The sequence below is a fragment of the Leptodactylus fuscus genome, chromosome 7 (genome assembly GCF_031893055.1).
Source record: "Leptodactylus fuscus isolate aLepFus1 chromosome 7, aLepFus1.hap2, whole genome shotgun sequence".
Lineage (NCBI taxonomy): Eukaryota > Metazoa > Chordata > Amphibia > Anura > Leptodactylidae > Leptodactylus > Leptodactylus fuscus.
This window is the reverse complement of record NC_134271.1, coordinates 98,120,110-98,147,722: the sequence shown is the minus strand read 5'-3', so window position 1 is coordinate 98,147,722 and position 27,613 is coordinate 98,120,110. Positions and strand designations below refer to the sequence as shown.

Here is a 27,613-nt window from a genome sequence, read left to right as displayed (position 1 = left end):
GATGCGCAATTGTGAAAAAAACGTATGTTTTAAAATTGTGAAAAAATGCATTTGTGTTACTTGTGTACTTGGTTATATTTGTACAGGTTTTCAACTTGGGACCAAATTGGGATCAATTTTTTTAAATTTTTTTTAAGCCTTGAATCATCTGATTTTATGTTTGTGTGGCTTCTTCCTTTTTTCTTTTCAAATTATAACTTGCTGAATTCAACATTCATATGCAACAATGAAAAAAAACATAAAAAACAAATATTGTAAGTGCCAGAACAAATACATCTCATCATCAGAACAGCTTGTTCAGCATTTTCAACCTGAATGCATTGAACAAACCGAAAGAAAAAAAGCTGCTCATATCCTCAAGTGCGATTTTCTAAATAGTCTCATCCTAATTATATGTTAACAAGAGTACAAGAACCAATATTTATAACACCTATTTCTACATGTAACAATTGTTTTTTGTTATATCACTAAACATGTAATTTATTAAGAAAAATAGTCCAGTAGATAAATCCTCATTCTATAAAATCTGAACTAATCAAACAATTAATAGGACATTTTTAAACTACCGGCCTTTTATCATCAATTTGTCCTTTCTAGTGAGTGAAATGTAATCTTGTCCATAAGCGCTTACTAGCAATGGCCATTTCCTTTTGTGTCAAAGAGTATGTACGGCCTGTCATGGTGTTAGGCTCCACCTGAGTTAATATCTGATTTTTGTTGACTTGTAAAATGTCTGGTTTTCTTGGATACACAAAGGATGGTGCTGGACCAGAAGGATGCAAAAAAGTCAATTTTATGTCTTCATTTTCACAATCTTTGGAGAGTACAGTAGCCAGCCACCAGCGCCGATCATATTCACAAAATTTTGTGAGGCGGATCATTCTCTGTACATATCTCACATATAGACCCCACACTTTTAGACCACAGGCTGAACAGATCTGAATTCAAGATTTTCGGAATGACACTGTAATAGTTATATTTTAAAATATTATCCCATCGCGATCCCAACTTGAATTTTGGTACAGATGTGGCGAAGGGCATAGCAGGCCCATGTGCATTTTTTTGAAATTTTTTTTAAAAAAACTTTTTTTCGGAAATGCATTTTAAAATTTTGCGTTTGCGTTAACATGGGTAAAATATTAACAAAGATACTCTTGTGACATATCTGGTGAAAGCCTGTATAGTTCTGAGTAGAATGGCGTTTATTTTGTTTCTCTATCTTTTTTCTAGCCTAAGTTATGAGGAGAAATGTAAAGGCAGGCAACACAGAAATTCACACTTTTTCTGAACTTTGAAAATCAATTAAAAAACAAAAAAAAATTCTAGATTTTTTTTTTCTTCGCATTTTGCATTCTCTGACACACTATTACCAAATAACAAAATCTCAAAAGAATTAAAAATATAGAGGGAAAAATCGTTGGTTCACTTGACACGGAATGACCCGAAAGCAGAATCCTGAATGCTTGCTATGGATTACTGACAACACACGTGTGTTTTATTGTCATATAAAACCTCCAATACGTTTTATGGTTGTGACTGAATACACTTCTCCATAAGGACCTGTCAGAAGGTCCTTACCCAGTATTGTAGTTAGCCTCTATCACGTTATGTATTACTAGCGCCAACAACCAGAACAGGCGGCTTTCCTGCCCTTCCTCTCTATCACCCTGGAGGAATGGGAGGTGTAAAATGACGTCACCGTACTGATGAGCGGGAACATAAAGTTGTTATTGTCATGGTGGGGTAGAGCGGTGTGGACGAGCGAGCCTGCTCTCTATGACCCCGGCGGAATAAACCAGTTGATCCCGATTTACCGGGGCCATGAAGCTGCAGTGTGAAGTGGAAGTGATTAACCGGATGCTCCCGACATTCGGTATGCGGAACAGAGGAAGAGGCAGCCGGGCTGTGCTGTCAGTGGGGAAACAGGAGGGAAAGGGCTCCGGCCAGCGAGGACCTATCTATCTGATGATCTGTACCATCAAAGACAAGGCTGGCTCCAGATACAAGGCGAGTGCATACTCCTTATCACCAGTGTGAAAGAGGTTCTGCAGCAGCTGATACTACAGAGCAGTAATATTCAACCTGTTGGAAATGCAGAATAGTGCTGTAGATTATAGATGGGGAATATGCTGAGGCTCTGTTATCAACGGTGACAGTCAGAACATTTCTTTAGCCATGCTGCTCATAATCCAGAGGTTACAGGCCACAATTTGCGCTTATAGTTAGCGGCAGGTTGTCAGGTGAGATACAGCCGTATTTTTTTGTAGGGTATGTGAAGGCACCTTGACGTATAAGCTTTTTTTCCCCATTTACAGTGATTTTTGATTGCTAAAGAACAGAAGTGTATTGCCATATGTTAATACCGTCACCTACGCCCATCCGAGGTCCCAGGCTTGGCAGATGTTCTGCAGTGTTTACCAGTGAGATCTTGATTGACAGGGCAGCTGTAAAGGCCATTACCCAAAGCTGGGTGAGGATTGTTTAAAGGACGCATGTCATTGGAGCTCACAGTGACAATACCCAAATGTGTCCTGTCAAGGCCAAGTAGGTCACGTTTACCAGTGTGACTCGGAGCACCTTGAGTCTGGTCCTGGCCTTGTGGTAATTATGACGTAATTCTGCAATCAAAATGTATTCACATGTATATAAGTGCACTATCATGCCCTGCAAGACTCCTATTAATGCTGATATATGTATTTTGTATGGATAGGGTAAGGTGATTTTTTTTTTTCCCATATCAACCTTCTGATGGAAAAGGGAATATAAATGTAATCAAGTCCATTATAATGGTAACGCCATTACTCATGTGGCACAGAGCTAAAATCTGAAACAATCAATTCCCCCCAAAAAAAACCCTCTAGGTGACTCCTCCACAGTATCCACATTTCCTGGATACCACAATTACCCACTAATTTCTTTGGGCCGTGCATATGATCTTGACTTGTACAGTTGTGTGTCCAGGCCGCAAAATATAGAACAGGTCCTATTCCTGTCCAGTTTTGTGGCCATGCTTCCATGGCTCCTATTCATTGAATGAATGAATCAATCAATAGGGCAAGTGAAGCACAGGGATGACCTCTATGCGCCAGCCGTACCGTTCTTTGGTGTGCAACCTGCCTTAATGTGCCTGAAATATCAAGGAGCTCCAGCCTCTTAATAATTTAGGATAGGTTCACATCATTGTTTGATACTCTGCCACAGATTCCAACAAAAATTGTCAGAGAAGTCCTGCACAAAGGACTTTTCACCAATTTCAGTATAAAACCGATAGACACCTAGCAGACTCCATTATAGTGTATGGGGGTCCACAGATACCTGCGGGTAAATGCTGTTTTAGTGGATGGGTTCAGTGCAAGTGTCACCCTAATCTCATGCACAATCCCATTCCTCAGAATGAATAACTACACCAGTCAGGAACTGACATAGATTATTTATTTTTCATATAACTCTTGGCAGAAACCTGGCATGGGCTATAGTAAACTTGTCATACTGAGGCCTTCCCTCCCATCTCAATCAGGCTGGGTTCACACCAGCGCCCGATCTCTATTTTCAGGTTTCCGTCTTCTGCCGACAGAAGTCGGAAACTTGGCAGACCGTGAGCACCTGTGAGCGTTTTGTGCTCTCCACGGCGAAACCGTTTTGTTTTTTTAACTGGACACAAAGTCCTGCATGTCCCACTTTGTGTCCGGTAAAAAAAACCCCAAAACTGTTTCGCTGTGGAGAGCACAAAACGCTCACGGCCGGACACTTTCCAAAACCATTCAAATCAATAGGTTTGAAAACTGACTGCAGGTTTCCATCTCCTGTCCAGTTTCGGGCAGGAAACAGAAACCTGCAAAACGGAGACCGGGGCGCTAAACGTGGCAACCAGGGTGTAGAAAAAGTGGTGCTTTTTTGGAGCAAAAAAGGCCTGTGCACCAAACTTGCTCCACAACTATTCCCATCTACTCCAATTTTCTTGTGTAGAAGGAACAGTAATCCTCCCCTTCCCCCAACCTGCAGACTCTTGACAGAATTCCAAAGACTAGCCTTGGGGTTCTGCGTCACATATTGTTTCATTTTACTGAATCTGCATATATGGGACCTGATGGGTAGGCACATGTTTTGATTATCTGGAATATCCACAAGATTTTTAATCTGCAGAGAGACTGGAAACAAAAAAATATATTTTGTAGATGTAAAATGTGGTTAAATGACAAAGCACCAGTGGTATCCACAAGCGATACCAGCTGATCAGTGTGCGGGTTTCCCTGGAGATCATCTCATTCTTAGGCGAGGAGAACTGGAATATGCGGAGTTGTATGTTTCTATATGCCATCTGGCCCCGCAATTTAATTATATATATTTTAGCAGCTGCTCGATTGTTCATAGTCTAAAATTTACTTTAGGAAACCCGATGTGAGAATATTAGTGTTTTGTTGTTACAGGAAAATAAACAATCCTTTTGTCATTCTGTTTACAACATATGTACCTGATTCAACCACTAGATGGCGTGCGTACATCCTGCATAGGAAAAACATTCTTGCCTGAAGCTTTAGCCATATGCTGATAATAATACATTTTATTTATATCGCGCCAACATATTCTGCAGCGCTGTACAATTTGTAGGGTTCAAGTACAGACAAAAAAAAGCTACATTACAAATCAGTAGTCAATTCACACAATGGGACCGAGGGCCCTGCTTGCAAGATCTTACATTCTATGAGATGACCTTTGTCGCAAACAGTATTGATCTAGTTTTGATGTAATAATGACTTCTGACCTCCATGGTCATATGGCCAAACAAATAATTGCCGCAGAAGATAAACAGTGGAATCGGCTGTGTACTGTATACGTTCTGGCCTCCAAAGCAAAGATATTGAGTGATCAGCAGTGGTTTTATATCAGGTATGGAATCTATAGTTGTCGCTATCAAAACATCGTAAGTAATTCAACAACTTTTTATTTATTTATGTTGTAGTGAATGTACTTCGGAAATCTTTATTTTTTTTTTGCATTCTGTAATATCATGTTTATCGTTCAACACTAACACTTATGACCCAACTGTTCTCTCTCCTACAGCTACAAGAGAATATTGAGAATTTGTTTTCCAAGTTTATAAATGAAGGAAAGGCCACAATACGTCTTAGGGAGCCAGCGGTGGACATATGTCTCAGCAAGGTACAAAACACACATCTATTTAATTTCTTTTTCTGTGCAATTTAATTCAAAACTTATTTCTGGTACCAAAGGAACATGTTTTACAGACTCTTTAACGTGTTTTATCAAATTAGGGAAAAATGGCTGCTTTCTTTTAGAATCGGCGCCACTATGGAATGTGAACAGTAACGCTGCTCAAGCCAATTCAAGTAAAAGCTGCATTACCAGACACAACCCATAGACATGGGAGAAAGTGTTTTTCTACTTTCATACACAGCCTTTCAAGTGGTGACAGACAGCAATTACTGTTTACCAAGGACATCTAAAAGATGCCCATTAGAGATGAGCGAACACTGTTCGGATCAGCCGATCCGAACAGCACGCTCCCATAGAAATTAATGGAAGCACCTGTGACACTGACTTTGCCGGCGGCCGGCCGGCGTCATAGGTGCTTCCATTCATTTCTATGGGAGTGTGCTGTTCGGATCGGCTGATCCGAACAGTGTTCGCTCATCTCTAATGCCCATGAAAGGTTAAACTAGGGTTCAGGGTGATGAACTCTTCTGCTGTCCTGTTTAGTTAGATGGTGTTGCATCCTGAGAGCATACGAATTCAGTTTGGTGGTAGAAGTGATCTACTAGCCACTTATAACCATTTATGGTAGCTGGCTTTGTTTAAAGGGGTTGTTCAGTGAGTGTGTGTGTGTGTGGGGGGGGGGGGATTGATAACAGGCTCACAATGGGTTTAAAAAAGTCATATGCATCTCCTAATCCCTCTATTCCTGTTGCAGCACTGCGCAGGTCTTCCACCAGTCTCTGCTCCCAGCTATAAAGCTGCCCATACACATTAGACAGCAGTCTGATAGACGTTTGTTTGACCGACAGCTATTGCTTCCTGATAAACATGCATAGGTTCTCAATGGGCAAATAAATGGCTCCCGTGATCTTGCCACAGGATAAATATGAAATCAAAATGGCAGGTTGGAGCTAATTGTATGCGACCAGAGGAGACTAGGTGTGTTATGGTACCTGGTCTGTTTCTGAGCAATGTCAAAACTGTTAGGTGTTAATTTGGCTGGAAAAGTCTCATGTGTATTTATAATATTTTACAAGTACAGTGCCTACAAGTAGTATTCAACCCCCTGCAGATTTAGCAGGTTTACACATTCGGAATTAACTTGGCATTGTGACATTTGGACTGTAGATCAGCCTGGAAGTGTGAAATGCACTGCAGCAAAAAAGAATGTTATTTCTTTGTTTAATTTTTTTTTTTTTAAATTGTGAAAAGTTTATTCAGAGGGTCATTTATTATTCAACCCCTCAAACCACCACAATTCTTTTTGGTTCCCCTAAAGTATTAAGAAGTAGTTCAGGCACAAAGAACAATGAGCTTCACTTGTTTGGATTAATTATCTCTTTTTCCAGCCTTTTCTGACTATTTAAGACCCTCCCCAAACTTGTGAACAGCACTCATACATGGTCAACATGGGAAAGACAAAGGAGCATTCCAAGGCCATCAGAGACAAGATCGTGGAGGGTCACAAGGCTGGCAAGGGGTACAAGACCCTTACCAAGGAGTTGGGCCTACCTGTCTCCACTGTTGGGAGCATCATCCGGAAGTGGCAGGCTTATGGAACTACTGTTAGCCTTCCACGGCCTGGACAGCCTTTGAAAGTTTCCTCCCGTGCCGAGGCCAGGCTTGTCCGAAGAGTCAAGGCTAACCTAAGGACAACAAGGAAGGAGCTCCGGGAAGATCTCATGGCAGTGGGGACATTGGTTTCAGTCAATACCATAAGTAACGTACTCCACCGCAATGGTCTCCGTTCCAGACGAGCCCGTAAGGTACCTTTACTTTCAAAGCATCATGTCAAGGCCCGTCTACAGTTTGCTCATGATCACTTGGAGGACTCTGAGACAGACTGGTTCAAGGTTCTCTGGTCTGATGAGACCAAGATCGAGATCTTTGGTGCCAACCACACACGTGACGTTTGGAGACTGGATGGCACTGCATACGACCCCAAGAATACCATCCCTACAGTCAAGCATGGTGGTGGCAGCATCATGCTTTGGGGCTGCTTCTCAGCCAAGGGGCTTGGCCATCTGGTCCGCATCCATGGGAAGATGGATAGCACGGCCTACCTGGAGATTTTGGCCAAGAACCTCCGCTCCTCCATCAAGGATCTTAAGATGGGTCGTCATTTCATCTTCCAACAAGACAACGACCCAAAGCACACAGCCAAGAAAACCAAGGCCTGGTTCAAGAGGGAAAAAATCAAGGTGTTGCAGTGGCCTAGTCAGTCTCCTGACCTTAACCCAATTGAAAACTTGTGGAAGGAGTTCAAGATTAAAGTCCACATGAGACACCCAAAGAACCTAGATAACTTGGAGAAGATCTGCATGGAGGAGTGGGCCAAGATAACTCCAGAGACCTGTGCCGGCCTGATCAGGTCTTATAAAAGACGATTATTAGCTGTAATTGTAAACAAGGGTTATTCCACAAAATATTAAACCTAGGGGTTGAATAATAATTGGCCCACACTTTTATGTTTAAAATTTAACTGAGCAACATAACTTTTTGGTTTGTAAGATTTATGCATCTGTTAATAAATCCTGCTCTTGTTTGAAGGCTCTAACTTATTTGCATCTTATCAAACCTGCTAAATCGGCAGGGGGTTGAATACTACTTGTAGGCACTGTATCTATGATATCTGTAAAGGGGTGATTTCACCCTCTGCCATGAATCAAAACTTGAGACAACCTCGTTAGATGGTCGCCTGGGCTGGCTGAAATATGCAGATTTGGTCAATGTTCATCTTATGTGCATGGCCACGTTACCTGAGCATAAAGCTTTCCAAATCTATACTGTATAATGAAGGAAACTAGCTATAACTGCTTGCTACTGATTCGGGGAGCAATTTTTGACAACTGATGGAAATCCATCTTGTAAAATTGTATTTTATTGTATTTTATTTTTTTGCTAGAGAATCCTATTCTGTATACATAAAGTAATAAATTATCATGTTGGGGTTGTTTGGTGGGTAAAAAAGGTGTCGTTAATAGAATTTTTTTTTTTTTTTTTTTTTTTGTAACTCATAAATGGCTACATTGGGGAGCCTGCTATACCAGACAAAGATTGACTAGAGATGTGCTGTTTCTGGAGGAAAAATGAAGGTTCTAATGACAAGCAACTCCTAGAGATAGATAGATATTTTATTTTTTTTGGTGACACTCCTCACTTATATACATATCCTCTTTTTTATTTCCCTTGTTTCAGGCTGATATCTGCAACTTGAAGAGCTTTATTTCTGCAGTAAGTTTAGCACACAAGGGCACAGATGCCAGTCCTGTACCGCTGTCACGACTGACTCCAGCTAAGTCCTCTGAAATAGAAAAACCCAGAGCCAAAATGATTATTACTTGCAAAAAAGACTACCCCCTCACAAAAAGCTTCCCCTATTCACTGGAGCATCTTCAGGTCTCTTACTGTAAGTTGGCACGAGTGGACATGCGGATGCTATGCTTAAAGAGACTTCAGAAACTTGACCTCAGCAACAACCATATCAAGAAACTGCCAAAAACCATTGGTGACTTGGTTTGCCTCCAGGAGCTGACCCTACACAGTAACTTTCTGGAGACGTTTGAAGTAGAACTGTGTAACTCCACCTTGAAGAACTCTCTGAAGTCTTTGGACTTGAGTGAGAATAAACTAAAGGCTCTTCCTTTGCAGTTCTGCAATCTCAGAGAACTTGTCAGTCTGAAGCTTGATGGCAATGAACTTATTACGTTGCCCTTTGCCATTGGCAAGCTGAGTAAACTGCGCTTCCTATCAGCCACCAAAAATAAACTTCCATATGTTCCCAACAGCTTCAAGATGTTAGTGCTTGAGAATCTTGATCTATTTGGTAATCCTTTTACTAAACCAAATCCTATGGTTCCTGACATCAGGCTAAAGTTCCCGCTTACATTATTGGAAACTGCTTCAAGGGCAACTCTTGGCTACAGGTAAAGTATTACTTGTGCAAACTTATACATTGTACTGCAGTCATAGATTTACCCTTGCTTGGAATTGATTGGTGTAAATTGATTTATTTGTTTTGAATTTATATAAAACGGGCAGTAAATAATGCTTTGTGTAATAACTAGCAATACAACAATAATCAGTCATTAGAATCTCTTCTATAGAAGTATAACCCCTCATTAAAGGGGATGTCCAGATTAGAAAAAGATAGCTGCTTCTAAGCAGTGTGCCACACCTATCTACTCTGTGTGCGCCGAGCTACAAATTCTAGACACAACCCATGGACAAGTTTGTCACTGATAGATGAAAGTAGCCATGTTTTTCTAATCCTGAACAACCACCCCTTTAAGTGAGAGCACTTATGACTAGGCAATACCATTCATAGAATTTTTCTATTTTAACATACAGTGTGACTCAACCTGTTAGTAAAGGTTGCAGACCTCTGGATTAGGACATACTTTTCAAGATTCCCTCTCCCAGTATTTAGATGAGATTAAGCTCCTTAGAAGTGGCATGTAGACAGCTCATGAATTCTAGGAAACCTGATGTTACACATGGAAGATCTATACTGCTCTAGGAAGGAACCAAAAATCCTCCTTTATAGGTTCCTAGCTAATTGCTTTTCTGCTATTTAGGGATCTTGTCTATTCATTACTGAGCTGACGTGGGAGGGAATCCTCTGCAGGGACTGTGCAGTCTATGTAGACACATATACCGTATTTTTCGGACTATAAGACGCACTTTTTTTTTCCCCAAAATTTCGGAGGAAAATGAGGGTGCGTCTTATAGTCCGAATGTGGGGGGGAGGAGCGGATTTGCAGCATGGCCGCGCTACTACCACCGCTGGTTTTTTGCAGCGGCAGGAGCGTGACAATCTGCAGGCCCCAGCAGCTAAAACACTCCCCGGCATCCGCCGGTCTATTACAGCAGATGCCGGGGAGTGTCTTAGCTGCCGGGGTCTGCAGATTGCCACGCTCCTGCCGCTGAAGAAAACCAGCGGTGGCATGCTGTAAATCCGCTCCTCCTCCACAGGTCCCGGCAGTGAAAGTTATCCCCGGGGCCGGTCCCCACCGGCCCCATACCTTTAGTGATGCAGGCCGGCTCCTGCACGGCGAGGCCGCAGGAGCCGACCTGTTCCGATGACAGCCGGGAGCCTAATGAAGACTTCCAGGCCTGTCATAGATATATATTACTATCGCGGCTGGTCTATGACACTCCGCGATAGTAATGTACAGAATCTCCCATAGACGGCAATACACTTGTATTGCCGTCTATGGGACTTGCAATCAAATGATTGCAGGTTCAAGCCCCCTAGGCGGGGGATAATAAAATAGTGGGGAAAAAAACAACTTAAAAAAAAATATAATAAAAAATTAAAGTTCACCTCCTTTCCCTAGAATACATATAAAAGTATAACATTACTGTGAAACATATACATTAGGTATCCCTGTGTCTGAAAATGCCCGGTCTACTAATAGTTTTATGTACAGTGAACGTCAAAATCAAAAGTGCTAAACCGCCGGGTTTTTCTCTCTGTTTTGCCTCTGAATTAAATAATAGGTGATCTAAGCAATAAACATTTCCCAAAATGGTATAACTAAAAAGTACACCTGGCCCCACAAAAAAAACGCCCTATACATCCCCGTACAGCTGCAGGGTCACCTGTCAATGTGGCCTTGCAGCTGTTCCAAAACTACAACTCCCATACATTAAATATTTTACCATTTTTTGCCTGAAAAATTTTTTTTCCCCTATTTTTCTCCTTTAAATCCTGGGTGCGTCTTATAGTCCGAAAAATACGGTACTCTCTTTTCTTCATGTACTAAAGAGAGTTTAAATGATGTAAATTGATTCTCATAGGCTCCTGCTTTCAGTACATGATTTTTCTCTGGAACAGTCCCATTCATTATTCAAGATGAAAGATCTTTATAAAGAAAAATGAAAATGGTTAAAAGGTATATCCTTTCCTTTAGGCATAATGTAAATGTCTGCACAATAGGGTGCATTCACACTGAGTAAACGCGCATGTATTTTTGCAAAATGCACGTGTAAAGATAAGACTCCCATTGACTTCAATGACCTTTTACAGGCATTTTTTTACACTTGTAAAAAAATATCATTGAAGTTAATGGGATAGCAAAATTTACAAGTGTAATTTTATTCTACAAAATAAGCTAGCATTTACTCAGTGTGAACTTGCCCTTAGAAGTTAATCATACTTTCAAATATAATTAAAACTCTGTAAAAACTTTTAAGAGGACCTTTATGTCCTCATCAATGTGCGGTATTATATACTGCTAAAAAGCCAACTGTGTGATGAATTCACTGCATGTGCCTCGTTGTTGGTGATATCAGTGGCGTTAGTTTTGGCAACAATCTATCCCCACTGTCAGAAGGGCAGGCCCATCTCCAACATTGGGGCACATAGTGCACTGTCTGCTTTCTAGGGGTATACAATACTGCACATTGATGAGAACATGAAAGGTCCTCTTTAAAGATTTCCTCTAACCATCTAAGGCTACGTTCACTCTATCATTATTCATGTCCAATGTTGTAATCTGTCACTAGATAACTAATGACCATTAACCCCTTAAGGCCATGGCCTATTTTTCATGTTTTCATCTTTTTAGTTTGTTTATTTTTATGTAGGCATAGCCACATGTGGGCAATTTTGTCATTGATTTTTGCTTTATTAACTTTGCACTGTTCATTCTGTGGTAAAAATACCATTTTTAATTCGTACTGCGGATCAGCAGAATTATGGTGATGCCAAATATTTCTGTTTTTTTTTTTTTTTTTTATGTCTTAGGGTCCTTTCACACCCGCACTCGTTGTCCAGTTTGTGCAATTTGCCGGGTTTCCGTCTTCTGCCCCAGAGAAACTGGACAGGGGACGGAAACCCGGTGGTCAGCTTTAAAAACCCATTCACTTGATTGGGTTTGCAAAGGTTATCGCCTGTGTGCATCTTCTGTCTGTGGGGAAACCGTTTTTTTTTTTTTTTTTTTTTTGTGTTTTGTTTTTGTTTTTTTTTTTGGGGGGGGGGGGCGCAAATATTCACTAGTTTTGAATTTGATGCTAGCAACATATTGGTGTCGCAGCTTGAACAGGGGAAACAAAATACTGGGAAAGTTGAGGAATGCTGAAAAAGCACATGTGCGGAGCATTCCAGAGGTGAACAGGTTAATTGGAAACGGGTGAGTGTCATGATTGAGCCTTTCAGGGAAACTCCATTTGTACCCAGTCGTTCACAAGCAAGAATGGGGCGAAGTTCACCACTTTGTGAACAACTGTGTAAGCAAATAGTCCAACAGTTAAAAACAATGTTTCTCAACGTACAATTGCAAGAAATTTTAGAATTCCATCATCTACAGTCCATAATATCATCAGAAGATTCAGAGAACCTGGACAAATCACTGCAAGTACGAAAACCAACATTGAATGCCGGTGACCTTCGATTCCCTCAGGTGGCACTGCATTAAAAGCCGACATCATTCTGTGATGGTCAGGGGATAATCAAACACATTAGGGAGAGTTTGCCTACATTGGTGTACGGAGACTTACAAGTCATTCCTGCTCCGCTAGAGATTCTGGGTAAAAAATATGCAAATCATTCTGTGACTGATATTACCACATGGGCTCTGGAACACTTCAGAAAACCATTGTCGGTGAACACAGTTCGTCACTACATCTACAAGTGCAAGTTAAATCCCTAGCACACAAAGCGAAAGCAATATATCAACAACGCTGAGAAACGTTGCTGGCTTCTCTGGGCCCGAGCTCATATGAGACAAACTAATGAAAAGTGTCCTGTGGTCTGGCCAGTCCACATTTCAGGTTGTTTTTTGAAATCATGGACGTCGTGTCCTCTAGCCAAAGAGGAAAAGGACTGTCCAGTCCTGTCTGCAGTCTGGACCTGCCTCCTCCTCTGTCAGTGTGATTTGGGTACTGGTTGTATGGTTGTAGGTGTGATGAACTGGGTTATACCAAGTTATGAAGTAATTCCCTATTAATAGGATAAGGGGGTATGACCAATGGGTCTCCCAAAAACAACTGATCCCAAGAAAGGCTCTGGTTCCCCTTGTCATGATGAAGCGGCAGGCTGAGCACATCCATGCACTATGAGAGATGTAGTGATGGCAAAGTATACCACTAGATAAATGCTACATAACTTTTTAGAAGCCCCTTTTACTAGGAACAAAGGCATACGTAAGAGGTGGTCTGGATTGGCTTAGAAGGCTCTCTCTCTCTCTCTCTCTCTCTCTCTCTCTCTCTCTCTCTCTCTCTCTCTCTCTCTCTCTCTCTCTCTCTCTCTCTCTCTCTCTCTCTCTCTCTCTCTCTCTCTCTCTCTATATATATATATATATATATATATATATATATATATATATATTCGTATTTTTCGGACTATAAGACGCACCGGACCATAAGACGCACTAAGGTTTTAGAGGAGGAAAATAGGGGAAAAAAAAAATTTTAAGGAAAAAAAATTGGTGAAATATTTAATAACCTAATATAATATTTCACCAATGTAAATAGAACCGGGGGCTTTCGGACACAGGGATACCAAATGTGTATGTGTTTCACAGTAATGTTTTTGTTTTATATGTATTCTAGGGATATGGGGGTGATTTGAACATATATCTCTATCTATCTATCCGTCTGTCTGTCTGTGTCTGTCTGTCTGTGTCTGTCTGTCTGTCTTTCTGTCTATCTATCTATATCTAATCTATCTCATCCATGGATGGAAAGAGACACCCTGCAGTGAAGCTATGCAAGAAGAGAAAAAGGGGCGGGCCAGACGGGTGAAGGAGGTGTGGTTTTCTAAGCAAACTTGAAAACATGCCTCTTTCACCTGTCTGGCTCGTCCCTCCTTCACTCCCTCTCACATCTTGCTCTGGCAATGAAGCCACACAGACAGGGAAGTAGGGGCGGGCCAGACGGGTGAAGGAGGCGTGGTTTCAAGCTTGCCGAGAAAACCATGCCTCCTCCTCCCGTTTGGCCCGCCCCTCCTTCCCTGTCTGTGTGGCTTCATTGCCAGAGCCAGATCTGAGAGGCAGTGAAGGAGGGGCGGGCCAGACGGGAGAAGGAGGCGTGGTTTTCTCGGCAAGCTTGAAACCACGCTTCCTTCACCTGTCTGGCCCGCCCTTACTTCCCTGCCTCTCATATCTCGCTCCTGCAAACACGCGACACAGACAGGGAAGGAGGGGCAGAGCAGGCAGGCACTGTGCTGCTCTCCTTTTGATTCACACAGACGGGACACAGACGCTGCACACGCTGCATTCGGACTATAAGACGCACACACATTTTCCTCCCATATTGGGAGGAAAAAAAGTGCGTCTTATAGTCCGAAAAATACGGTATATATATATATATATATATATATATATATATATATATATATATATATATATATATACACACATATAGTAAAGTGGAGAGGGGTATAGTGTGGGAGAACCGTTATTTTTCCCCAAGACTGTTGCAGTATGCACAGGCGTTTAGCTTGTAGGTTCCGGACTGGAGTAAAGTTCGGGCCAGTCCTACAGGGCAATCCACTCCAGGCTTGGAAACAGATCAGCAGGGCTTTGTAAGTAGCACGGGTGTGCTGGTTAGGGAGAGAGAGGAGAGAGACTGAAACACACACACTCAACCAGTCTGTGAGAAAGCTCTGCCAAAGAGGACACTGCTAAAGAGCTGGGTATGTGCACCTCTTGTTGATCTTGAAAAGGTTGTTTGTTAGGAGGCCAGCGGTAGGCTGACCCCTGGTTAATGGGGGAACAACCTGTGTAGTAAGTCGCCAGAGAGGCGTAGGGTTTTGTTTTCTTTTGTTTGTTTTTGATATGCTGAGCAGCACAATCTGTACATTTAAACTTGTCTGCTGCAAATAAAGGCTGATTTGAAGAAGAAACCAGAGCGTCTGAATCCCCTGTACATGACAATAAATATATTTATATAATCTAAACATGTTCATCCAACCCTTGTTAGGTTTGTCGATACTTTACTATGCTACATGAAACACATTTGTGTCGTGTAGATTAAGGGTCAGTTCACACGTGAACTGCCCACGCGGGTTTTGACACAGAGAGAGACGCGGCGAGCCGCGTCTCTCTCTTGCCAAAACCCGCCCGCCGTGACCATCGCGGTCGCGGCTTTCACCTCCGCTGTCGGCTCAAATGAATGAGCCAACATGGAGGGTGCTGCAGCCGGGCGGAAGCCGTGCGGTGCAGCCCGCGCGGCTTCCGCCTGAAGAAAGAGCATGTCGCTTCTTTTCTCCGCTAGCAGCAGCCCGCCGCTAGCGGAGAAAAGAAGCCCGGCGGTCTCCATAGACCACCATTATAAGGGGAGGTTTTGGACGCGAAATCCGCTGTCAAAAACCTCCCCTTATACTCACGTGTGAACTAGCCCTAACTGGTGCACACAACCAGCACGGCATTCTTTACATAGAGCCTTTTATATCAGCATTTGGCCTCCTGCCACAAAGGGATCAATTGTCTCATGGCAAATATCCAAGAGGAAATGAAAACAAGATTCATGTGTGTCTTACCTCAGGAGTCCATATGCTGACAAATTATCTTCGATGAACTGTAGATTAAAGGGATCCTATCATTCACACACTATTTTTTATTTTTTCCCTCTAGGCACCACGTCGGAATAGCCTTAAGAAAGGCTATTCATCTCCTATCTTTCGTTGTCTTCTCCGTGCCGCCGTTCACCTACAATCTCTGTTCTTGTCGGTATTCAAATTAGCTCTCTCGCAGCACTGGGGGCGGACCCCAGTGCTCAAACAGCACTGGGGCGTCCCCAATGCTGCCAGAGAACTCTCTCCAGCACCGTCTCCATCTTCGTCAGGAGCGTCTTCTTCAGCCTCTACTTCCAGCGGTGGTTTGAAACTTCTAGGCTTTGGGCCGAGCAGACTGCACATGCCCACAGGCCACAAGAAAATGGCTGCTTACAATACTGTGCAAGCGGCCATTTTCTCATCACCTATGGACATGCGCAGTCTGCTCTGCCCGAGGCCTAGAAGTTACAAGCCACCGACAAGAACCGGGATTGTAGGTGAACGGCAGCACGGAGAAGACAACGAAAGGTAGGAGACGAATAGCCTTTCTTAAGGCTATTCTGACGTTGTACCTAGAAAAAAAAATAGTGTGTGAGTGATAGGATCCCTTTAACCATTAGGGCTAGTTCACACGGGGGCAGATTTTGACAGCGGATTTCGCCTCAAAATCTGCCTCCATACAATGGCGGTCTATGGAGACTGCTAGCTTTTTCCGCCTGAGGAAAGCAATAGAAGTGAATGGGAGGAGAAAAATGCCTAGCGTTTGTTTTTCCCAAAAAAAAACGCTATCAAAAACTAGCGTGTGTTTTTTTTTTTTTTTTTTGTTTTGTTTTTTTTTTTAACAGTCCATTCACTTTAGGAGAGGGGAAAACTGCCTGGCATTTTCTGAAGCAGTTTTTAATTAGGAAGCGGTTTTCTTCGGAACCAAAATCAGCCAGGCGGTTTTTACGTGTGAGCTAGCCCTTACCTTGAAATTCTAGGGAGAGCAATTGTCACATCCCTGCTGTGAGACTTCTGATCTAGTTGCTTAAAAAAAAAAAAAAAAATTATAATGGCGACTTCCAGATGTCCTGGTTTCTGCTGTGTTTTTATACTGAAACTGGGAGAGAAATCCTTTGTGCAGGTCTCTTCTCTCTGCCTATTTTAGGTGGATACTGCGGTGGAGTCTCCACAGATGTGAACCTATCCTAAGTCCTTAACTTGTCTTAAGTCAGTGAACTTGCATGAGGAACACTTCATTCACTTCTGTGGGACTGCTGGAGATTGCTGTCCCAGCAGCGTAGAAGTGACGCAATCCCCAGTCCTATTACTTACTTTTAGTGTTCAGGGGGATTTTCAGAGCCCCATTTTGCTGATTGTTTAACCCCTTAGAGACACAGCCCAAAAGTGACTTAAGGACCAGGCCTCTTTTTTCAAATCTGACATGTCACTTTAAATGGCGATAACTTTGAGACGCTTTAACTTACACAAGTGATTCTGAGATTGTTTTTTCGTAACACATTGTACTTCATGTCAGTAGTAAATTTTCGTCAATATGTTTTGTCTTTAATTATGAAAAAATGCAGTTTTCAAACTTTGAAATTGCAAGCCTTTCAAATAGAAAGTCATACTACCCGAATTTTTTCATAAATATAATTAACCATGTCTCTGATTTATGTAGCAATCAAATTTTAAGCACCCTTTCATTTTTTTCAGATATTATAAGGCTTACAAGTCAAGCAGTAATTTTCCAAATTTTCAAGAAAATTTCCAAAACACATTTTTCAAGGGACCAGTTCAGTTCTGAAGGGAACTTGAAAGGCCTCTCTAATAAAAACCCCCAAAAGTCACCCCATTCTAAAAACTGCACTCCTGAAAGAATCTAAAACAGCAGTTAGAAAGTTTCTTAACCCTTTCAGCATTTCACAACAATTACAACAAAATGGAAGTCAAATTTACATTTTTCAATTTCTGTCACTAATATATTCATTTAGCCCTAGAATTTACACATTTACTAAGGTTTAAAGGAGAAACTGCACCCCACATTTTGTTACACAATTTCTCCCGAACACGACAATACCCCATATGTGCTGGTACCCTAATGTACGGGCACACGGTCGCTCTCAGAGCGGATGGAGCACTAATTGGATTTTGTAGGCCAGATTTTGCTAGAATATTTTTCAGGCGCCATGCCCCGATTGCAAAGCCCCCAAGGTGCCAAAACAGTGGAAAACCCCAAAATGTCACCCCATTTTGGAAACTAGACCCCTCAAGGAATTTATCAAGGGGTATAGTGAGCACTTGGACCCTACAGGTGTTTCACAGATTTTTTTACCATTGAGATGTGAAAATGAAAAATTACTTTTTTTATAATAAAATGTCACTGTAGCCCCAAATTTTTCATCTTCACAAAGGGTTAAAGGAGAAACTGCACCCCACATTTTGTTACACAATTTCTCCTGAACACGACAATACCCCATATGTGCTGGTACCCTAATGTACGGGCACACGGTCGCTCTCAGAACGGATAGAGCGCTAATTGGATTTTGTAGGCCAGATTTTACTAGAATACTTTTCAGGCACCATGTCCCTTTTGCAGAGCCCCCAATGTGTCAAAACAGTGGAAACCCCCAAAATGTCACCCCATTTTGGAAACTATACCCCTCAAGGAATTTACCAAGGGGTTTAGTGAGCCCTTTGACCCTACAGGAGTGTAACAGAATTGGCCCAACAAAAGGAAAAGTGACATTTTTTGCTATAAAATGTAGCTTTAACCCCAAATTATGCATTTCCACAAGGGGTTAAAAAAGAAAATGCACCCCACAAATTGTCAAGCACTTTGCCCCAACTACAGAAATGCCCCACATGTGGATGTAAAGTGATGTATGGGCACACTGTAAAGTCCAGAGCTGAAGGATCGCTATTGGGATTTTGGAGGGCAAATTTAGCTGAAATCTGTTTCAGGCACCATGTTGCATTTGGAGAGCCCCTGAAGTGCTAGAACAGTGGAAAACACCCCCCCCCCCCAAAAAAAAAAAAAACGACCCCATTTTGAAAACTAGACCCCTCAAGGAATTTATCAAGGTGTTTAGTGAGCACTTGGACCCTACAGGTGTTTCACAGATTTTTTTACCATTGAGATGTGAAAATGAAAAATTACTTTTTTTCCAATAAATCGTCCATTTAGCGCCATATTTTTAATTTTTGCAAGTAGTTAGAGAATTAAGAGCCCCCCACAGTTTGTTACACAATTTCCCCTGAACACGGCAATACCCCATATGGGATCATAATCTGCTGTATGGGTACATGGCGGGGCTCAGAATGGAAAGAGCGCTATTTGGATTTTGGAGGGCATATATTGCTGGAATAGTTTTGAGGTGCCATGTTGCATTTGCTGAGCCCCTAAAGTATCAATACAATAGAAACCCCTCAAAAGTGACCCCATTTTAGAAACTACACCCATCAAGGAATGTATCAAGTGGTATTATGATTTTGAGACTAAAAATGCTTCACAACATTTGAAATTTTTAAAGAAATATGCCATTTTGGTATCCAATGCATTGCACCCACTTTGTATTGTCAGAGACCTGCACTCCTAAAACTATTAAGTGGGCCATCCCAAGGGGCAAAAAAATTATATATGTGGGTATAAACTGCTGCTTGGGCACACAGCAGGGCTCAGAAGGGAAGGAGCACTGCGCTTTATAGCTTTTGGGGTACAGATTTAGAGGGACTTTCTGGGTGTCATGTTGTTTTTGCAGAGCCCTGGAGGTGCCAGTAAACTGGAATTCCCCAAGAAGTGACCCTATTTTGTAGGGGAAATTTTAGAGTCTCTGCAAAAGTGCCATGGCATCCAAAAACCAAACCGTCTAAGTCTGTGCTCCAAAAACCAAATAACCTTCTTCCCTTCTGTGTCTGGCTGGGCCCTAATATCAGTTTATACCCACATATGACATTACATATGTTATCCCGGGTACACCAGTGTCATATATGTGCCCTAATATCAGTTTATACCCACATATGACATTACATATGTTATCCCGGGTACACCAGTGTCATATATGTGCCCTAATATCAGTTTATACTCACATATGACATTACCCCGGTTACACCAGTGTCATACATGTGTCATACATGTGGCATAAACTGCAGTTTGGGCGCACAGCAGGGGGCAGAAGGGAAGGAGCGCGATGCGGCTTTTGGAGCACAGATTCAGATGTTTGGTATCTAGACGCCATGTCATGTTTGTAGAGCCTGTAAGGTACCAGAAAAGTGGATTCCCCAAAGGAGTGAGCACAGTTTGAAAACTGCACCCCTCAAAGAATTTATCAGGGGGTGTAGTGAGTATTAGTATCCCGGACGTGACTGCACAGCGGATGGCGAAGAGGGAATGTATAAGCGGTGCGGAGGACATTGCAGACACTAAATTCCCTACTGTACCCCCAGTAGTTCCTATGATTGGGGAAGTCACACTGGGGTCACTTTGGGGGTCACTTCTGGTATATGTTCCCTCATAAGCTGTAAATATGGGGTGTCCCCTGATATTCGCTTGCACAGCTTATACATTCCCTGCCTGCCGCACCCAGTTGTGTTCTAATGATTTGGCGATTTTGCGTGATTTTGTCTTCACATTGGTAGAGGCTATATTTTCTTTATTTTTCTGCTGACGTGGCCATATAAGGGCTTGTTGTTTGCGGGATGCGATGTATTTTGTAATGACACCATCTTGGGGTGCCTAAAAATTACTGATTACATTTTATTAACTCTTTTTTTGCTGGATTTAAAAGAGAAAAAATCAATTCTGGTATTGAGTTTTACCTTTTACATTTTTCGCCATGCAGCGTACAGTATAAGTAACATGTGACCTTTATTCTGTGGGTCGGTACGGTTACGGCGATACCTCATTTATGTTATTTTTTTATGCGATACTAAGTCTGCAGAACAAAAACACATTTGGGGACATAAATCAGTGATTTTTGCATCGCCATCTTCTGAGAGGCGTAACATTTTTATTTTTCGCTTGACAGTGTTGGTTGAGGGCTTATTTTTTGCGGGACAACCTGTGCATTTTATTGGTACTATTTTGGGATGCATATGACTTTTTGATCACTTTTTATAGCACATTTTGTAAGGTGAGATGGCGAAAAATCATTACTTCCGGCGGGTTTTTTCCGTTATTTTTTACTGCCGTTCACTGTGTACATTAAATATTGTTTCAGTTTTGTTGTACAGGTTGTTACGGACGCGACAATACCAAATATGTATTGTTTTTATTAATTTTTTGTGTTTTTTTTACATAATTCATTTTTTATAGAAAAAGGATTTTTGGGACTTTATAACTTTTTATTAATTGTTTTCAAATACTTTATTTTTTTTTTTTTACACTTTTTTTTTTTTACTTGTTCTTGTGTCCCTATGGGACACATGGATCAGTGATGATTGCATCACTGATTCTCTACTGTAGACTGAGACACAGGCTGCAGTGACAGCCTGCACGTGTCTCACTCGAGAAACAGGAAGTGAGCTGTGCGGACGGCACAGACTTACTTCCAGAAGACGCCGGGAGCATCACCAGGTAAGTGAGTGCTCAGGGCTGTCTGGGGTCACTAACCAGACCCCAGACTACATATTACAGATACCGGCACCCCCCGATCTCGCCGCGGGGGGGGGGGGGGGGGGGGAGAGATCGCGGCACCCTTTGTTTGCGGTGGTCATGTTTGACCATCGCAATCAAAGGGTTAAAACCTCCGATCGGTAAAAGTACCGACCGGAGGTTATGGAAAAGGGTGATAGCTGTCAGTAACAGCCATCACCCGATTCCGCCCGCTCAGCTAGTGAGCGGGCGGAATCACCATGACGTACTATTACTTCATGGTGCGCAAAGTACCTCGCGTCCATGACGTAATAGTACGTCAAAGGTCGCTAAGGGGTTAAAGGGGTTGTCTGGTTTCCATTACTAATGGCCTCTTCGGGGGTTCCAATTGTCATTGGATAGGCCAGCAATTCTAGAAACTGGATAACCCATTTAACATCCCAAGGGTTGGACCATGAGCAATCTGACACATCTCCTCTATCTCGTGGAGAAGTGTTTTTGATGGCACAACCCCTTTAGTCTGTGTGCAGATTGTCTCTCTGGATTTAATGTCATCTCCTATCCTGTGCCATACATATTAAGTGTCATCAGTGGAGATCCAATCACTGCAACCAGTGACAAGAATAGAGTTCATGTATTTACCCGAGGACGGAGTAGAGGTTGTGCACATGCTGTTCCATTTATCTCTGATACTACATAAGACAAGTCAAGTTCAGTGCTCAGTTATCTATGCCAGCTCTAGCAAAATGAACAGAATGGCAGCACACGTACTTGACCTCTACTCCATTCATATGCAGGGGCATAGGGCGGCCCATTCTTTTGACCTGTGGAGGTCTCAGTGGTCAGACACAACCATTTCTGGAGGGATGACAAGTTAGCATTCTGGGAATACTCCTTCAATCATTAATATTAAGGCAGGTTTGTTATTGTGGAGCCAGTTTGGTGCAAAAATCTGTGACTTCTACCTTGCTTGTCATCCAGCTTTTTTTTTTTAATTATTATTATTATTATTATTATTATTATTATTATTATTAGACGAAATATTCCTTGACCTCTTTCCTATTCCCAGAGTTGTTGGCTGACCTAATTCTCTGCTGCTTATGAAACCTGTGTATTCTTTTCCTTTCATGTTATTATGTACAAGTGTGAAAGGGGCTGGGGTGTGACCACATCTAAACTTGATCCTCGGCTCTGATTCCCTGTTCAATAAACAAAAACCCGTAAAAGGTCTATGTTAGTAGTCAACAAGTGTAATGCATTTGGAGTTGATGGAGATTTATCACTTACATTGTTTCTTTCCTCTAGAATCCCATATGGACCGCAAGTGATCCCCAAGCACCTCTGCCAAGACCTGTCAGTGGCTAAAACGTGTGACTGTGGCCGACCGTGCCTTTCTTCCTTCATCCAGACAATTGTTGGAATGAATTTACACCAGGTGTCTCAGACAGTTGTCCTAGTGGACTCCATGGGGGGCACTGAGGCCCCTATCATCTGTTACTTCTGCTCGCTCACCTGCTACTCACTGTTCCTTGATAAATACCTGCAGAGCACCAGAGTGTAACATGAAGACCTGACATGTCTTGCTGTGGAGCGCATCAATTCTGTCTCCCAAGCTGCTCGCTGAGCATTGATATCACAACGCCTTATGCCTTGGCACTGTCACTGATTCATAATGAATATACAAGCTGCCTTCTCCATACTGATTAAGAACACAAGCAGTATTATGTAGAGCAGGGGCTGCAAACCTTTGCTATTCAGCTGGTGTGGTACTCTAGTTCCCAGCATCTTGTGACCGCTACAAGTCATGCTGGAAGCTATATGATCTGCCAAGTTGCACCCCAGTGTACATTTGACCTCCTGTTACTGTCACAAGATATATACACTGGATAAACATCTGTCTCCTTAAACACTCCAGGCAGGCAAATGTTATAAATGATGCTATACTTGTGTAGTGTTATTCACCTTTACAGAACTGATGTTCTATCAGTAACGTAGGCTATTGGTTTTAGATCAGTGAGGGTCATTGTTTGCACGCTGGGTGCTGTGCTGCTCACTTGCTGTGCTTTTAGTAGCAGGTGTTTGGTACCACAGTGCTGATCCATAGACCTTAATGGAGTACAGCTTCAGTACCAATAACCATTACTACTAAAAGTACAGTGAGTGAGCAGTGGAGCAACTGGCATGTAGTCAATGACTGAACCTGCGTGCTCTGGGAAACGGCTGGGATGCTGACACAGACACCCCGCCAATCTTAAGGATCAACTATGGTATGACACAGGGAGTTTGAAAATCATACTCCACCCACATATACCCTGCAGTTGGTGTACCATACGGAAACACTTTTGCCCAGTTTCCTTTTGAACCACTTCTTATTTGCTGCCACACCAATGACTCCCACATAGTATTGCTATGTCTGTAACAAGTGCTTGGTTCTGGATACAAAACTACACTAACTGTATATAGTCCAGGCCTGTTACATTTGTAGTGTAATGGGTGCTGTGCCATGTGTTGATCTTTACCATTCCTGTACTGGTATCATGGGGTCATTGATACCGTAACTGAGTGTGGCCAAGCAGACTAACACTCGTTCCTCATTCATATTTATTCAAATCTAACATGGTAAGACCTGCCACAGTGCAGTCCACGTATTTCAGTTTTCTGAATGGTGCCATGGCAATAGTAATGTTCTGAAATGTATAGGTGGAACTAAGTGCATAAGACATATTGCATGCAGACTAAGTGTGCCCGTGCAGATGAAGTGGCCAAAGGAAACTCTTGTATTAATGCCTGTACCGTAATAGATGTGCCTTAGTGGTGTATGTGAGTGCAAAGTGTCTATAAAAATCCTTAACGAAAACAGGATGATCTCTTCAGACTCGAGACATGTCATCTGGACATATATTATTGCTTCTGTGTTAAAAACATTTTTAAATTTTAATAAATGAAATTTTTATTTATTGAATGTTATGCTTTAGCTTCTCAATGTTGTGCGTTACACAGGAGTCTTTTGTGGAAGGATATAGTTTCTGGGTGTTTCCTCTGGGTGAAATCTCTGTACTGTCTTGTGTATTGTGTAACTTTACAACTGAAACTGATTCAGGGTGAATTGTTCCTCTGGCAATGCGGCTCAATGCCAGATGGCAGCAATAGCAGCAGATGTCAGAATCACATATACCGTAAAGGGTGAGAGTTTATTATTTTACCAAACGTTAAATGTAATCCATGTGAAACGTGCCTCCTCCTTATAACATCACCACTACTTGTCTTGGCTTCTGAGACTGCAGTACACAGGAACACTTTGCATTTGTGGCTATGCTCATTTACATATGTGTGACTTATACTCATTCTGAAAATATCAGGAAACTTAAAATGACAACACCTGTCTATATCTACTAAGGGAACTTCATAGTGTCCTGTACATCAAACTGTCAGAGCCCCCCCACCAGCTTGTAGAAGAATACAGGGAGGGAGAAGGGGGGGGGGGGGAACCTTTAAGGCGAAGTCCCCAGGTGAAGATCTGCAGCTAAAAAGCTCAGCGAGAAAAACCGCAGCGGTAACACATCACGGTTCTTCCCGCAGCGCTTTAAACAGAAAGTATACAGAGTTTTCCTCCGTGGACTTTCTGCATCAATTATATCTACATGGAAATCTGTGGTGAATACGCCTGGCCTTAAGAGGTTGCCCAGGAATTAGAGCAATCCATGAAGTGGGTGGGTGTTTTATTTTTGTTTTGTTTTTTTACCCTTTACTTTACCTGTCCCCAGTTATCCAGTGTCCATTCAGTCTCATGCCTGTGCCTTTTTTTTTTTTTTTTTTTAAATTTATTATTAACCTTTTTAAAGTGTTGTCTGGGCCTAATTACTTTTTATGGCCACTTCACAGGCCCTCCATATTATATGGGAACTAGTGATGGGACCATTATGTTGTGTGGGGGCAGTGATTGGGACTAAAATAATATGGGGGAGGACTTTAAAGTGTGGGGGGGGGGCTGCATTAGGAGTGAATATAAAATTTTTTGTATGGACTAAGCCATGAATAGTTTAAATGGTATAGACTGACCCACCGCACCATTAGCTGTATGGAGCAGCTTACACAGTGAAGGTGCCTGGCCCCTGTACAATGGATGGAACTTTCTGCTTCTGTACAGGGCAGGCGCTGTACGGAATAAACACACACAAAATGTTACCCCCCCCCCAATCACTGCCCTTAAAATATATTATGGCCAGATTCGGCTCTTCAACTTTTAATGGGCCCTGTGTGCTGCACATCATGTTGCAATGACGTAATGTGCAGCACACGGAGACCACCGGAGGCTGAACAGGAAGATTGCAGTGAGCAGAAGCGGGAAAAGGTAAGTTAATAGTGCCCATTACCAGACCTCCACTGCCTATGAAAAAAGCAGTGGACGCTTGGTAGGGGCTGCTAAAGGTACGGGGCCCACCAGAGGATTCACTAGTACTCCAGTGGGCCAGTCTGAGACTGGTTGTGCTTCCCTCAACACTACTGCTAAGGGAAATTGCACCTTTTTTCCAAAAAAAAAAAAAAAAAAAGGGGGGGGGGAATTAGTTCACACAGCTCAAAAAGGGGCACATTTAGTATTCTACTTGTGTTTTGTTTTTTTTTTCCTTCATATATTGCACTGTTTTGTAGTTTTTTTTCTTACCTGCACTTTATTTATGAAACATTTGCACCTTTTTTTTTCCAGAAATTATGCAGTCCTTATCACTTTTTGTCAAGAAAAGGGAGCATAATCTAAATGGAATTCCTTACAAGCAAATGCACACCAGTACGTGAGAAGTATAAAGAGACCATCAGGTGCATTCAAAAGTGGCAATTGTGCCTTTTTTTACAACAAAAATAAGAAATTGCATCTTTTTTTTTTTTTTCTTTTTTGAACTGTAGATTTATTAAGTTTTGCAAAGTATATAAAAGTACGAACAAAGGAGCAAAATGTACAAAATAGAAAAGAAACGGGAAAAGAAGTGAGTACATAGGAGAAAACGAAACAAAGATGGAAAGCTCAAACAGTAATCCACTAACTAATGAAACGAGAGCACATTAGTCTGAACCGAATACAGAATTAAAAACACAACAAACACGGGGCAGAAGAACAACGAGAGGAGGGAAAAGGAGAGGTAGAGGAGATCAGAGACCACAAAGAGTGCAGTACATATCCCATGGAGTCCAAATGGAATGGAAGGCACCCCCATTGTGTTATTGATCGTATTGAGGTATTCTAGGCTGCATACGTCCTTGACTCGAGCCACAAGGGCAGGGCCTAAAGTACGCCTTTTTCAAGCACCACTAAAAAATATTGCCAAAGAAGGATCAACCCCAAAGAGTTGTCAAAATGGCTGTGTGAATAAGCGTTAACTCTAGCCAATGGCTGTAGAAAATTGACTAAAGAGGGTGCAGCTTTACTTCTGCCACTACTGCATCAACATTTTAAAAACTTTTTCGCAAGGGATTTTGGGTGGAATCTAAAGGACAACAGCATGTGAGTGGTGGTGGGGTTTTTTTTGTTTCATTTTTTTGTTTACAGGGTCTATTTTGCTAGTTTATAAGTTGTTGTCTGAGGTCTTAATCACGCCAGTGCTTTCAGATGGTCCCTGTTTATGTAGCTGCAGTAATGAGGTCCTTATCTACCCCTGTGATTTATGGTTATAGACTGCTGAGGCCTGTGAAGTAGTGGTCAGCACTGCTATAGGCAAAGAAACAAAAAACTGCAGAGCATTTAACAGGTGCTTTGTTATTTTCTATAACACCCTCCCCTTGGTAACATATTTTATGATCTTGCAGAATCCCTGTAAGGCTGAGCTGGAGTTGGGCGGGGGGCTGGGCAATTGCACAGAGACCCACCACTATTAGGGCCCCCTACAGTCGGATACTATTCCTACTGTGGATATAGTACATCCGAAGGATGGGACAGGAGCCACAGCTGCAGCATATGACAGTCCCTGCACTTAGTCGATATGGATTACTTATAAAGCCAAAAAAAAACATGTGGAGAAAGTAAAAAAAACATCTAAAGAAACATCCACACAACAAATGATAAAACAGTTAAATATTTTATTAATAACTAATAAAAAATACAGGACAAAATATATATATATGACGACACCAGTATAGATATAGGGTGCTCACCAATGAGAAAAGGATTTGTCTCGTTCAATAAAACTCCAAAAAAACAGGCGTCACCCCAAAAGTATGAGGTAAAAAAAAAAAGTGAAGGAGGTTTATTGCCTCATGTTGCAACGTTTTGGCTCCAAGAGCCTGTTTCAGGCTGAATCATAATGTAAGAGTGCATTAGTGGCTGTGGATTGACG

At 42.0% G+C, this 27,613-nt stretch overlaps 1 protein-coding gene across 1 annotated transcript; it reads left to right on the top strand.

Moving 5' to 3' along the window:
- The first annotated feature begins 1,726 nt into the window (after nt 1-1,726).
- LRR1 (leucine rich repeat protein 1) lies at nt 1,727-24,177 on the top strand. Its single transcript, XM_075282608.1, has 4 exons — nt 1,727-2,007; nt 5,062-5,160; nt 8,413-9,140; nt 22,593-24,177. Exons 1-4 carry the CDS (start codon nt 1,822-1,824, stop codon nt 22,846-22,848), a joined length of 1,269 nt encoding a protein of 422 aa, XP_075138709.1. The 5' UTR covers nt 1,727-1,821; the 3' UTR covers nt 22,849-24,177.
- The last annotated feature ends 3,436 nt before the right edge of the window (nt 24,178-27,613 follow it).